Raw genomic sequence first — 14,042 nt, forward strand, 5'->3', positions numbered from 1 at the left:
GTCCCTGCCCCAGCTGCAGATTATTAGCCACAGGTATGGAAACTTGTCTCACCTTCCAAAACCACAGGATAACCATGTGGTTGGAGCAGTAGCCGTTCTTATACTTTGTGTTCGCTCTCCAGTCGTTCACGTCCACATCTCCAAGACCACACATGAGCAGCTGTGGAGGAAAACAAAGCAGATACACTGAACATTTTCCATCCCTGAGAAACAGTTTTGGGGTTTTTTTGCTAGTTGGATCAGCTAAAAACTCACCTCGAGCTCATTCTCATCAAAGATCTTGATCAGATCTTGCGGTACCAACTCAAAGAAGCCCTAAAACACAAAGTATACCAGACTTTTATTCCTTTGTGTGTCTTTAATACCCGTACCGTGTTTAGCAAGTTTAAAAAAACAAAACCACTGTTTACCTCCTTGAAGGCAGTCATCTGCTTCTGTATTCTGTTCACAAACCTCCACTGAATCACCAGGCTGTTAATCACAAAACGGCATGTCAGCATCAAACTGCATTTACACACACACACTGAGAAAAACAAAACAAAGTAAAAGCATTTTTCTTACTGGATGTATTCATCCTTGTTTTCATTGGTGACGACAATCTCTGAGCCATCGGGTTTCAGGTCATGCTGGTGAGTCTGAACAGGTGGTGGTGTAAGAAATGAAGCATCAGTCAGAGAGACACAAAGCCGCGTCACAAATTAAATGTTGGGACAAAAAACAAGGACGTTCAGCAGACCTGTCCAAACAGCTCTTCATCAATAGTGAACCTCATGTCCAAGTCCGTTGGGTCGTTCTCCAAAATCCACTTCAGGGAGTTGAAATATTCACCGTCCTGAAAAGAAAAGAAGACATTTAATTGAAAATGATCTACATGACATCCAAGATCCCGAATCACACCAATGCAATAATTACTACAGTCATACTCACAACAGACTCCATGTCCTGGAGGGTGATTGGCTTCCCCAGCATCATCTTGTAGAAGGGCCGAATGAAGAAAGCTGTGAAGTAAACAAATACGCAAACACTTACAAAGATATTTACTGGTGACGTTTTTAAAAAGGTGCAACAAGAGCAGCTCCCATCAAACCAAACATGCCTCCCTCTTCCATTTACATTTCCAAACACACGTGCTAACTATAGTCAGCTGATTGTAAGTGTGTTTTCCTGCTCCTCTTCCTCTTGTTACTTTTACTCTCTCTGTTACGCATACTGTTAGTGAGAGTTAATGTGGGTGAAACAGAGCACAGGAGAGCAGTGAGGACAGACTCTACCACCGAGCTGAAATAAAAATCAAGTATGTATGTTACAAAGAGCTTTTTTCTTTTATTCTTTGCTTTTTGGCAAAGCTGACCACTCTGGAGTGCACTGTGTCATCTGTTTCGAGTGTCCCCTCTGTTGGCTTTCTCAAATTATAAAAACCTTGTGGCACCAGTGTGACCTCTCAACCTGAAGATGAACCTACGGTAAAAAATCCTGGTGAAAATCCTAGGTGATTTTCAGAAAAGTTGAGACGTGACCCTGAAAATCTGAGAAACCTCGACATTGTGGTCACCGAGATTTGAACTCGTCTGAGATTTTAGTAGATGTCCCTATCTGATGAATTTGGAAATCCCATCTCAAGTTATCTTGAGAACAAGACGACATTGGATTTTCAAGGCCACGGGTGTCCACATCGTCACCATACTAGACAGGTGGTTGGCAATACCCCATCATCCTTTTACAGCTGGAGGTAAAAACAACTTGAGAAAGCCAGCAGCCTCAAATGGAGGGACTCCTACCCAGAACCATGCACAAACACCCAGAAAAGTTACCAAAATGCAAACAATAAAGCGCAGACAACAACACACAAAGAAAGAGAGTGAGGTAATTTTTTCACTTTCTTCAGATAAAAATACTTCCTGCTGCTACATGAAGAGCTCTTAAAATATCTGACCATTTTCAGCAGCCATGTGACACTCACCATCGAGGAGTTTGCCGTGAAACACAGCCATGCCTGCCACGCGACCGATGAACTTGAAGTAGGTCAGGTGGTCCTCGTTGCATAAACCTGAGTTGGGGTTAATCTGCAGTGTGTAGTTGTCCCTAAAACATAAGGCAGATCAGGAAAGTGTCTTTAGTAAATGCAGTAGTACTTGCATAGAATTTTCTACTCAATTTGAACACTCGGAGCTTTCTGTCTACAAGTGTCATTCATTCATACAATAGCATTTTTTAACCTGATGTTCACACTCTCACAACTTTAGGTTCAGTATCTTGCCAAAGGTCGTGGAAAACGGCATTGAACCACCAATCTTCCCACAGGTCAACAAGCCACAGCACCAAATGTTAGTAGGAACAATTACTACTTTTGTGGATCCTAGCCCAGATAGCCGGACTGAACATTCTCACATGGTTTGTAGTGACACATTTTGGTTCACCTGGATTTTTCTGCGTGAAAAGAAGCCAAATCACAGGGAAAAGCTTGTGCAAAATCATCAGCTGATTCAAGCCAGGATAAATGATCTACAGCTGTGAAAATGCCCTTAGAGAGCTGGTCCAGGCCTTTGCTGTAACATATACCACAGTTATTTGATGTGCTTCGTATCACCAGGGTTGGAGATTTTGATTGAAACTTTTTTCAGCCCACATTTTCACAGCCAAAGAGAGTTTCGATTGCCTTTTGTGTGTAAATGTCTGCAGCACCTCTCCCTCATTCCTCTGTGTGTGTGTGTCAGCTCTATTTTTTTTTCTTCCTGTGTTTCTCTGTTGTTCCCTGGTATGAACGTGCTCTGTGTCATTTTGTGTATCTGGGAGTGGCTGAAGACTCCCATGCCTGTGGCTGCTTTTTGCATAAACCCCCAGGTTTACGCATTGCTCAAAATTCGTAGTACATCTCCCCACCGCTTTAAAATTAGCCTCTCCTTTTCCCTTGAATGCATCAGCCCCCCCTTTTTACACTTATCCCACTAGCTTCCTGTCAGCCTCTTATCTGTCATACTCCCCCTGACTCACTCATGCTGCTACAGGACTCAACCAGTTCCTATTTACAGTGAAAATGAAGGTTAATAAAGCATAATGACCTGTAAATATGCCCCCTTAAACAAAAATACATCATCCCAAACATCGTTACCTCACAGAGACACATTGAAATTAGCAGTGATTTAATATATCGATCTTGGGAACTGTACAGAAGTCCTGGATTTGAAGTAAATACAAGCACTGACATCTTTTTGTCCACATTTTAGCTGTCAGTGTAGAGGATGCACATCACTCGTGCAACATATAATTGCTTAAAAATTTCCAAAAGTGGGAAAACTACAAGTAACAACAAGTGAATACAAAAATAAAGACTCACGTGGCGGAATACTCGAATAGCCCGTAGTACGGGTTGAACATCTCTTTGGACATTAGGAAGAACCACTCCCTGGCCACGCCACCGTAGTCCAGTCCTTTTTCTCCATCAAACTCCACCCACAGTCGTGCCTTCAACAGGTCTGGCCTCTTGACCGAGAGGATGCGTCGGTATGAGTCCTCCAGCACTGCATTTCGTTTCAGCTTCATCTCAAAGCGGTTTGGGATGTCCGCCTACATTTAAAAAACAAACAAAACAAAAGCACAGTGGTGAGTTTTCGGTTACCTTTAAGAAGTTATGTTGAAAATCAGTGTGGCGGAGGTGGTATCCCTGGGTCAGCTGCAGGGGAAAAGTGGTCAAGGGGGCAATGCCAAGGAGGCTGGAGAGATAGGTGGTGGGGATCTGTCTAATGAGGCTTCTGCCTTTTATAAACAGTAAAGCTGGAGAGCAGAGGGAAGTGTGTGTGCTGACAACCAACTGGAAAGTCGAGGAGCCGGGTGCCGAAACATACATGTGTGTCACTTCAATAAACACTTCTAAGTATAAAATATCACAGTGTGTCAGGTCGATCTCTACAATCAGTAAGAGCTTTTGAGGATGCTCACCGGTTTCTTCAGCTTCTTCTTGAAGTAGTCATACTTCTGTTTGTAGTCTCTAGAGTAAGGCACTGCCTGTAATCACCAAAGGATGGAGGTCAGCAACAGCAACAGCAACAGCAACAGCAACAACAACTTTCAAAGTCATACTCACTGGTCCAGTTATAGCAGCGTTCTGCAATCTGGGATCTTCCCATTGTGTGTTCTTTGTGTCTATGAAATAAAATATATCAAAAAGCATATATTAACAAGAAAACAGATTAATGTACTAATCAAAGATGTTTTCGACTTAAACACATCATACGCACTGTGATCTATGTAGAAGACCCTGCCATCACTGTGGACCCTCTCCTCCCAGCCAGGCTAGAAATGAAGAAAATATCAAATCTATATTAATCAGGCAGATTAAATATCACATCAGCAAACCAATCAGGGCACCACATACAGTGTTCAGCCACAACAGTAAAACCACCATTAGTCTCAAAAAGGAAATGCAGTGATGGATAGTTTGAAGCACATAAACAGATTAACGGGACAATTATCTCTAAATTATATCAAGGAAACGGAAACTCAATGATACCAATTACATTCAAACAAAACAGGGAAACAAAATAAACATAGAAACAGCTGAGGAGACATCAACTAGCTCAAGGAAATGACTAAACATCTGATTTTTGTTACACCTTATGTTAAAAGCAAGCAATCCTGGAGACAGTGTGGTCATAACAACTCCCACATATTTTGGAAATTAAGTAAAATTCAAGTATTTCAGGAGAATATAGGTGTAGCTCTAAGATGCCAGGTTATGAAATTTCAGTAGATGTCATGGTACTGTACCTTGGAGCAATTAAAGAGGGTGTTGTTGTTGTTAAAAAGTCAAAATTTTTTTGCAAAAATATTTCTTACCTAAAACTATAACAAAGACCTGGGATAAACTTGACCCACCAGGTCTTAAACAATGGGTGGAGTAACATCTTTATAAAGAAGACGACGATTTTCCCGCTAAAGGCCTAAAGGAGATGCCTTTTTACAAAAGTGGAAGAAAAGAATCACCTTTATGTCAACTGAGATGGTTAAGGACAGTTGGGACAATATGTTCTGAGAATGTAGCGATGCAGTGTCCCACCTGTGCTTTTTGCTAAAACTTGAAGAGAAAAAAAACCTTAAACACTGGCAGGTGGACAGGTGGAGTAAATAACACTGATAATCTTGTTAAATTTGGGAAATGCCAAGGAGTGGCAGCAAGCAAACGGGCAGCCAATGAGCTGGACACAAAATGTTTTCATAGACGGGTAACTGACGGATGCTGACAACAGTGGTCTAAGAGGATAAATGGTGAAGGGTCAAGTGTGCACAAAGTTAACTGCTGTGCATAAGGGGAGGATCCATGCGATCTGATCCTACAGAAGAGCGAATGTAGTAGAAATTGATGAAAACCTCAATTTGGGCTGCGAGAGAAAGAAAGTGCGTCACAGCTTACTGTGTTGTCCACTGATATAAAAAGCCTACAGTGGGATGAAGATGAGCCACGGAACAATGAAAGAAGATGGGCCGTTTGATGAATCACTTATTTTCTCTTGCACCTTTGTATTAACTGGGAGAGGTATGTGAAGCACGCAGCTGATGGATGCAGATTGGCGCTCTGGGTAGTTAAAAAGAAATCTGCTCTTTCATCGTTTCAGAAAACAAAACATTTATTTTAAAAATGAAATGAGAGTCTGATTTTATGCACTGCATGGCTAATGTAACACATTTTGTCACATGCTTTAAGTGATTAACACATGTACATTTCTATGGAAGTATTGTGAAATGGTCATGTGTTTAAATTCTTTTACCTTAGATATTAAAATGTCTTTAGGGATTATTTTTCTCATTTAATTTTTTTAAATTAAATTTTACTTGTATTAAACATCCCATTCTGAATGTATAATTTTTTCCACAACATACTTTTTCCTATAAATAGCCATATGTTGAGAAAAAATTCAATAAGAATTTCTTTAGACCACACAGCCCACTGTGTATGTGGCCTGCAGTGGCCTGTTTAAGCAGGAAAACTGCAACTGTCACATGACAATTTCAAAATATGACCTCTTCATTCAATATTTCCAGAACAAAATGTTGACTTGACCTCAAATCTGATAAGGAAACTATGGGATATGCTGAGAGACTCAGCAACCTTGAAAAACACTGGACTTTAAAAGTTTCCTTTGCCAATGTCTCAGTCCCCTATTTTGAAGATTTAAAGATGCGTTGGTGGCGCAAGTGGACTGGACTTCACTACGCATGGTGGTCTTAATGTTTTGGCTAGCAGGCTTTTTCCCCTGATAGGTAATCCTCAAAAGTTGATGCCTGTGTTGCATCTTGTTACTGAACTTACCGGCAGAGGGCCAAGATCGGAAGGATCAAGCGAGGATCTCCTCCTCATTTGTACAGGAATCCTTATCCTGGGATCTTCCTGTTCAGAGAAAAACAAGCAGGGTGTGTTTCAGTCAGAGAGGAAATCCTCACACAAGAGATGGTGGTGAGTTACAGCTTGGAAATTCACTTTCTTTGTGGCACAGATTAGAAAAAAAGTCAACTAAATAACTGAAACCCAGTCTAGTTTTTCTGAATTGGACACACAGGTGCATTCAAAGCCTTTGGCTGCAATCTTCTCACCCAGGTAGTTGTCTTGGTAGTGTGGTCGATGAAAAACGGCCTTCCATTGGGTGCACTGCGAACTTCCCAACCGAGCGGCAGGAAGCCAGATTCTCGCGTGGCCTCGGGGCTTGGAGTGTGCTGAGGAGACTCCTCTGTTGCTGCTGATGGTTGGGGTGGTGTAGGGCTTTGTGATAAGCCTGCACTACTCTGTGCCGCTGCTGCTGCTGCTGCTGCTGCTGACGGTGCTGATGGTGCTGGTGCTGCCTCTGAAGTTCTCTGTACAAATAAAAAGACTCCAGTGAGATTCTAAATCGAGAACAGACACACTGAAGGGGAAAATTGACAGAACAGTGCTATTTTAGAGCTTTAATCTAATAAAAAAAAAACAACCCAGGGTTTAACAAAGGTTTCTATGCAGAATGTGAATAAAAAGATATGAATGCTGAAGTACCTGCACGAGAGGTCGTGTCCATGTAGTGGTTCGGTTGTTGTGGTTGATAAAGTAGCGTCTTCCTTTACTATCTCGCTTTTCCTCCCAGCCTGGAGGTAACCCAGTTGAGGTTGGAAGCAGCTGTCAAATTAAAAATAAGTAAATACATTCTCAAGACGATAATTCAAGGACAATAATTTGGCATATGATATAATTTCCACCATAATCATACAGACAGTCATTATAAGGCACTCTATGCAAATGGATTATTATTAATGTATCCTGTCCAGTTTGTTGGCCAGGTTCCGTTGTGGTCTGACTACTTCGTGTGGAGCCTTATTACTCCAAGCTCAGAGGCTGAAGAGCCTATGACCACCAACTGCAGTCCAAGATGCCACATTGATGAGGCCCATCACAGGATGAGAGACTCACTGGCTGAATAACAGGACTGTTGTGACAGCTACCTCACACAGAGGTCAGGGACTAGTAGTGCTGGGTCAGAAACCCTCTTGTGATTGATTTGGTTGCTAGCAGATTACTGGAGTAGTCCAAAATTTGTATGGAAGATGCCAAACATATGCAAACACTCACCAACTGCTCACTAGTAATGAAACTAGAAAGTCTGACACAAACAGGAAAAAGATAACTCAATAAACATATTTACTAAATCAATCATGACTGGCAGGGATTGCTGACTGCTCTCTAGGCCTGTGTGACTCAGGCTTGTGACACTAAGGGAAGATAAGATGGGCTGATTACAAAGGACTGAACTTTCAAAATAAAATATAGAAACTCGAATTCTAAACTTTCTAATGCACATGAACAAATCAAAAGCATGACTGGTAATAATTTCTATAAAAGACAGCACGGTGGACTAAAAACAACAACACCTGGACCAACAGCAACAGACACAAATCAGCAATCAGAGCTTTCAGCAAAAGAGGGAAAACAAGATGCAGCGATTCATGAGAAGGCATTTCAGATTTGATCTGGAGTGACAAGTTTTTTGTATGCACAAAAATAGTATAAGTGGTCAAATGACTAACCTGTGGGAATAATCGTGATACAGATTATTAATTGTGAATCTAGCAAACAGACAAACTCTAGCAAATGCAATATTCCACATAGAAATCTATAACGCAGTTAGCAATGCTGTATTCCTTAAATGTCCCTCCACAGGAACTGTGACAGTCTAAGATGATTGAAAAGTGAACTCATAAAGACTGAAGCATTCAGATGTAAGAACATTTTCAACAGAGAGCAAAACACTCACCACAGGATTAGCAGGATGTTCCTCTCCTGTTGAGGTCTGGGCACTTCCTCTGCGACTGGAATGCCTTGAATTACTGCTGTGATCCTGCAGGAGAGCGGAAGGATGACTCTGATGACTACTTGGCCATTAATGTGCATAAATTTTCCACCACTCTCCCACTCTCAGCTCACATTTATATGATTACGAGCCTACTCCCCCCCTCTGCTTTCAGTAAGTCAAACCTCAAGCGACACAGAACATAACTCACGATCTGGGAGGGGCGCTGCTCGCCAGCTGCGGCAGCGATGTTAACGATCCTCATTTCATCGCACACTGAGTGGAACTCCACTGGGGTGCGGGGTGAAGGTGATCTGAGCTGGTTACTACTGTGGTACTGGGTGGAATCATCCTCTGTAATGATCTCCCAGCTCTACATGATGACAGAGAGGAGACTCCAATGAAGCAACAGCAGTGCAGGGCTGTCAGAGGTAGTATGACAAAGATCTGAACTTCTTTGTTTAAATATACAGCGGATTGAGAAGACGAGCCCGACGCATGACGTCTGCTTTGCTTAGGCTGTGTTAAAACTGATAAACCTTAAAGCAGGTTTTAAAAACATCCCTGTGCAGTTAACCTTTTTTTTTTTTTACAAGCCTGTAAGCCTGCACATGATAGAATTAACTTAATATATACATAAAAATCAAATGAATCGGGCTCTATAATCTTTTTTAAGAGCTACTTAATCAGTACTTCCTGTCTTTGTCCTTTTCTCCACCGACTCCCTTTGCTCCACCCCCATCAGTTTCACCTGTGTTCAATCACACCTGTGTATTTACAGTCTTCTCTTGTTTTTCCTGGTACCCACATCCTGCATCCTTCTCAGGTGCCTCATGGTTCTTTCCAGATGCCCTGTGTTTTACTCTTGTTGAACCTTCTACTGATATTGTTTTGGATTAGCCCTGCTCACGTGAGCAATGCCCTTTGTTGCCATTTTCCTCCATAGGTCAAAGTTGAGCTTAATTGTACCATTGCATGTCTTTGCAACACTGCAACAGTTTGTATCACTATTAAAAAGGATTAATTAAGATCATGTCCTGCACTAATTTTGAAAATGCACAGTGTCCATCTGAGTTCAATCTGAGCATCAGAATGGGGAGGAAAGGTGAATTCACTGACTATGAATGCAGCATGCTTGTTGGGGCTAGACGGGCTGGTCTTAATATTTGAGAAACTGCTGATGTACTAGGATTTTAAGAGAAGACCATCTCTGAATGCAAAACAACTGCTCCAAACCTCAAAGCAGATGGGCGACAGCAGCCGTAAACCCCACCGGATGCCATTCCTGTCAACTAAGAACAGGAAACTGAGGCTACAGTTCACACAGGCTCACCAGATTGGACAATAGAAAATTGGGAAAATGTTGCTTGCTCCAGAGACTCTTGATTTCTGCTGCGACATTCACATCACAGGGTCACAATTTGGCATCAACATGAAAGCATGAATCCATTCTGCCTTATATAATACTGGAGGTGGTGTGGGTGATGCTTTCTTACAAACCTTTGGGCCCCTTGGGAACTAAATGAGCACCATTTAAACCCCACAGTTTCCCTAACTATTGCTGCTCACCATGTCCATTCCTTTATGACCACGGTGTATCCATCCTCCAAAAACTCAAATCCTCTCAGTAAGGGTTTCTTGAACCTGACAGAAAGTTCACTGTCATAACATGGCCTTCAGCACATCGCATCTCAATCCAATTGAGCATCTTTGGGATGTGGTGGAACGAGAGATTCACATCATAGATGCACAGCAACTGTGTGATGCTATCATGTCGACATGGACTAAAATCTCAGAGGAATCCTTCCAGCACCTTGTTAAATCTTTACAATAAAGAAATTAAGGCAGGTCTGAAGGCAAAAGGAGCCTAAGATTACATTTATGTACTAAATATATTTCCAAGCAGAACATCACTGAGAAGGCAGCATCAGCAATATTTCTGATTATTCCTAACAGACTGCTATAGACTATATCCTGAGGCAAGCAGCAGACTCCTTTGCTACTGTGTTAACCAGCTAGATGCTAACCACGTTTATGTTGGATGTTTGGTGCTAAGCAAGTACTGCAGAGTTGGGTGGGTTTCGAAGTTTTTGCAGCAAAAACAGCATTATGAAAGGGTTGGACTCAAGTGTTAAACCATGAAACTTGTTCTCTAATTTTATCAACATTATCAGAAATCCTGGGACATAACAAGGAAACAGGGAACAAAAAATGAAAGAGTTACCTCTGGAGACTCTTGCGTGCTATCCTCATGTTCTGAGATCTGTCTGCGTGTTATGAAAACATGCGCCGCATCCGTATTACTGTTATGTCTTCGTTGAACTTCCAAATTGCCGTCTCTGTTCAGGGGGAGACAGACACTTAGATTCTCACTAATGAAATGCATCAAAAGGGTTTTTTAAATTAATTTTTTTATAGGATATGGGAGCCATCTTACTGCGTGGTGGGCCGTTGCCATTGTGTGGTTCTGGTTTCATGATTAACATAGTAGATCCTTCCCAGATTATCTTGCCTCTCCTCCCAGCCAGGAGGAAGAGGAGGCAGGATCTGGTTTTGTCTGGGACCTGACATATCATGTGTCTCCAGAAGCTCCCAACCAGGCTGTTAAACAAGGAGGACATCATTTTGAAATGCTAAAGAACTAAACTAAGCTGTACATATGGAAAACTGGAGATAAAAAAAAAAAGTCTCGCCTTACTGGAAAATAAAATTAAACGGCCATTTTCACAGAGCTTTTTCACATTTACAAACACAGCTACTGATATTAATATGTACAAGTTACTATATACAAAGTTCAGTGCAAATAACTTTGTGTGTACTAAACTTTATCTGGTACCTTACTATTACTGTTCTTGGTAACTGTGAGTGGCATGCAAATAGCTGCAGCTATGCATAATGGTTGCTTTGGCCTTGAAGGCCTACTTTACCCTTTTCTTTGAATAGTTTTTTGTATTCGGGATTCTTATTTCCTACATTTCTCAGATGACTGTCTCAGTTTCACACACGCTCACGCTTTGTCATTTCCTTTCTATAAATTCCACTCCCAATTTTTGTGGTGCAAACAGTGAATTTATATGCAAACAAAGTAAGGGAGTGTGTACATCCATTCATGACTAAAGATGAGGGTGGAAATCACGTTGGTGCACACACACAATACAGTTCACAATGACTGAGATTTAGAGAAAGTGGATCATGGATGTGCAGTATCGTGTGTGTATATGTAAGAGATTTATACACCTGACACTCTGACTTGTGCTTTGATCTGTCAGTAAGGAGATGAACCACAAGCTATTTTGTACCTAACGCTGAAAACCAGGTGACAAGGCCAAGGTTATAGCTGGGATCTCAATGTGACCCAGCTTGTCAAAACGAGCCATAACAGTTTAATAACTTCGCAGTGTTAAGATTTAAGTTAATCTAAATCTAAATGTTAATTTACAATACTGTTCAAAAGTCTTAAATCACCCCTCATTTCTTCATCTTTTGCTGAGAAAAATGGGAAACTGGTGCACTGATTTATTGAAATGTACAAATATAAAAGAAACAGAGTTTGTACAATTTTAATGAGCCTGAAAGTCAATAATTGTATAACCCTGCCCCTTTATTCTTCAACACAGCCTGAACTCTCTTAGCCAAGAGTTAGGATAATTTCTGTAAGTAGCCTTCAGGAGTAGTTCTTGAAAGTCATTCAAAGCTCTTCTTTGGATGTTGCCTGTCTTTTGTTCTGTTGTCTGTCAGCATGATCCCACACTGCCTCTATAGTGTTGAGGGTCTGAGCCCTGGGGAGGCAAATTCATGACTGAAAGTGTCATTGTGTGTCTTCTTGTGTAGGTATGCTTTTTTTTTTTTTTGCATTGACAGTGTGTTTGGGATTGTCATCATGCTGAAACATACTGACGGGCTGCAGTGCCACCCCTCAGCCTCCTAGCAGATACACCTATAGCATAAATTTGAAATTATGCAGCTTAGTCATATCATATGTACATTAATAGTAATAAAAACACAGATTCTGGTTCACTCCTTACAATTAAAGATGCAAATTAATGCAAACATTTTCGTGTGATGCTTTAAAAGCGAGTGCAAAAAATCCTAACCAAAAACCCCAGTGGTAGAGGGATGATATCTGAATTATATAACTTGATGATGACATCCTCTCCTGATTCATCTGCTGCTAAGCTTGAAGCTTGGAGGTATGACTTACAGGAGGACTTGACAGTGGAACAATGGAGTAGAGCATGTAAGCTAGCCCAAACACAGACAGGGAACACACGTCTAAAATTGCTACAATTTAATTGGTTGATGAGAGTGTACATAACACCAGAAAAACTTAACAAATTTAATATGCAGATTCCTGATATCTGTAATAGATGTGAAGAAGATAAGGGCACATTGCTCCACTGTTTATGGTCATGTCCAAAAATAAAGGAGTTTTGGGAAGAGGTTGGAGCAATGATAAAGGAGATTTTGTCAATTAAACTTGTGATGGATCCCAAACTTTTCCTACTGGGATTATATCCTGTAGGGTGTAACATAGATCATTTTGAAAAAAATCTTCATAAACATGGGAATACTACAAGCAAAGAGAGTGATAGCTCTAACGTGGAGGAGTCTTGGCAAACCAAGTATTTCACATTGGTACAAAGAATTGTCTTTATGTTTACCATTAGAGAAAATTACATATACTCTAGAAGATAAACAAGAAATTTTCCAGAAAATTTGGGGGCGCTACATCCAGTATATTGGGAATAAAGATCTATCTGGTTTACTGTGTGAGACAGGGACAGCCTAGCTATTCCCTGTACAGGACCACAACCATATGCTGCAATCTGAAAATTATTCTTTAAAATCTGTTGAGGTCTCATGGACTCAAGTGCTTTCATTGAATGTACCTTGTGTTTCGTTTATTGTGTAAATTTGTTTGTGTATGTACTTTATATATGTATATATGTAAAACTTTAATAAACATAATGTTGAAAATAAAAAAAAATAAAAAATAAAAGCGAGTGCAAGGACTTAAATTCAGCACCAACTACTAACTGACCTGACACTCATGTTGAACAAATGGAAGCACTGCTAACACAAAAGCATTCGTAACACTAAGCATAAACTTACATCGTTGTCCTCAGTCTGATCTGCAGTTTCCTCCTCTGAACCTGGGTTTTTTGGCAGGTAGGTCATTTTTAGACGCAGATGACCTTTAACTCTGGACTTGTGACTGTGTGGGAATGGCAAAAACGTAAATAAATAATTGTTTTGTTTTCTTTGTTTTTAGTGGAAGAAATAAATATCCAAAATGCTAAAAAATAATAATAAATGAGTGAGCCAATATATGGGAAATGGAATGTAAAACAGAGAAAGACAAAAGATTAAATAACCATGAAATCATGCCAACCTTCGTGGGTGAAGCAGAAAATCCTTGAATGTGTATGGCCTTTCATTGTTAGGATTTTCTGTCTGAGAAAACAAAATAAGAAAAGGAAATCTTTCATTTCTTCACACTGCATGAATAAATCTGCTGTTCAGCTCAGGATCATAACACTTTTAAGATACCAATGGGTGAAATGACAGTGACCGTGCACAGTGAGGGCTAATTTGTGGGTGCTGTATTTATAACAAAACAAAAGCAGCAGGATAACATAAACACAACAGACTGTATTTCCAAAACTGTGGACACTGATGTGGAACAGGCAGTAGAATAAGGATGTCCATGTTTATATTTAAATGGTGCCATAGGTG

The 14,042-nt window shown here is 40.7% G+C and overlaps 1 protein-coding gene across 1 annotated transcript in view; it reads right to left on the reverse strand.

The window, feature by feature from the left end:
* Positions 1 to 8: 8 nt before the first annotated feature.
* LOC102304284 (E3 ubiquitin-protein ligase NEDD4-like) overlaps positions 9 to 14,042 on the reverse strand; it is a gene marked incomplete at its 3' end in the record, with an annotated part of 35,608 nt that continues 21,574 nt past the window's right edge. The window contains 20 exon segments of the mRNA XM_042220511.1: positions 9 to 160; positions 256 to 315; positions 411 to 471; positions 562 to 635; positions 737 to 832; positions 928 to 998; positions 1,961 to 2,082; positions 3,335 to 3,564; positions 3,937 to 4,002; positions 4,082 to 4,140; positions 4,236 to 4,290; positions 6,305 to 6,382; positions 6,586 to 6,843; positions 7,019 to 7,138; positions 8,271 to 8,354; positions 8,518 to 8,679; positions 10,531 to 10,645; positions 10,744 to 10,907; positions 13,419 to 13,521; positions 13,699 to 13,760. Of these exon segments, the coding sequence (XP_042076445.1) occupies positions 9 to 160; positions 256 to 315; positions 411 to 471; positions 562 to 635; positions 737 to 832; positions 928 to 998; positions 1,961 to 2,082; positions 3,335 to 3,564; positions 3,937 to 4,002; positions 4,082 to 4,140; positions 4,236 to 4,290; positions 6,305 to 6,382; positions 6,586 to 6,843; positions 7,019 to 7,138; positions 8,271 to 8,354; positions 8,518 to 8,679; positions 10,531 to 10,645; positions 10,744 to 10,907; positions 13,419 to 13,521; positions 13,699 to 13,760 (2,192 nt within the window).

Source organism: Haplochromis burtoni, unplaced genomic scaffold (assembly GCF_018398535.1).
Source record: "Haplochromis burtoni strain Fernald_Lab_line unplaced genomic scaffold, NCSU_Asbu1 Contig_50, whole genome shotgun sequence".
Classification (NCBI taxonomy): Eukaryota; Metazoa; Chordata; class Actinopteri; order Cichliformes; family Cichlidae; genus Haplochromis; species Haplochromis burtoni.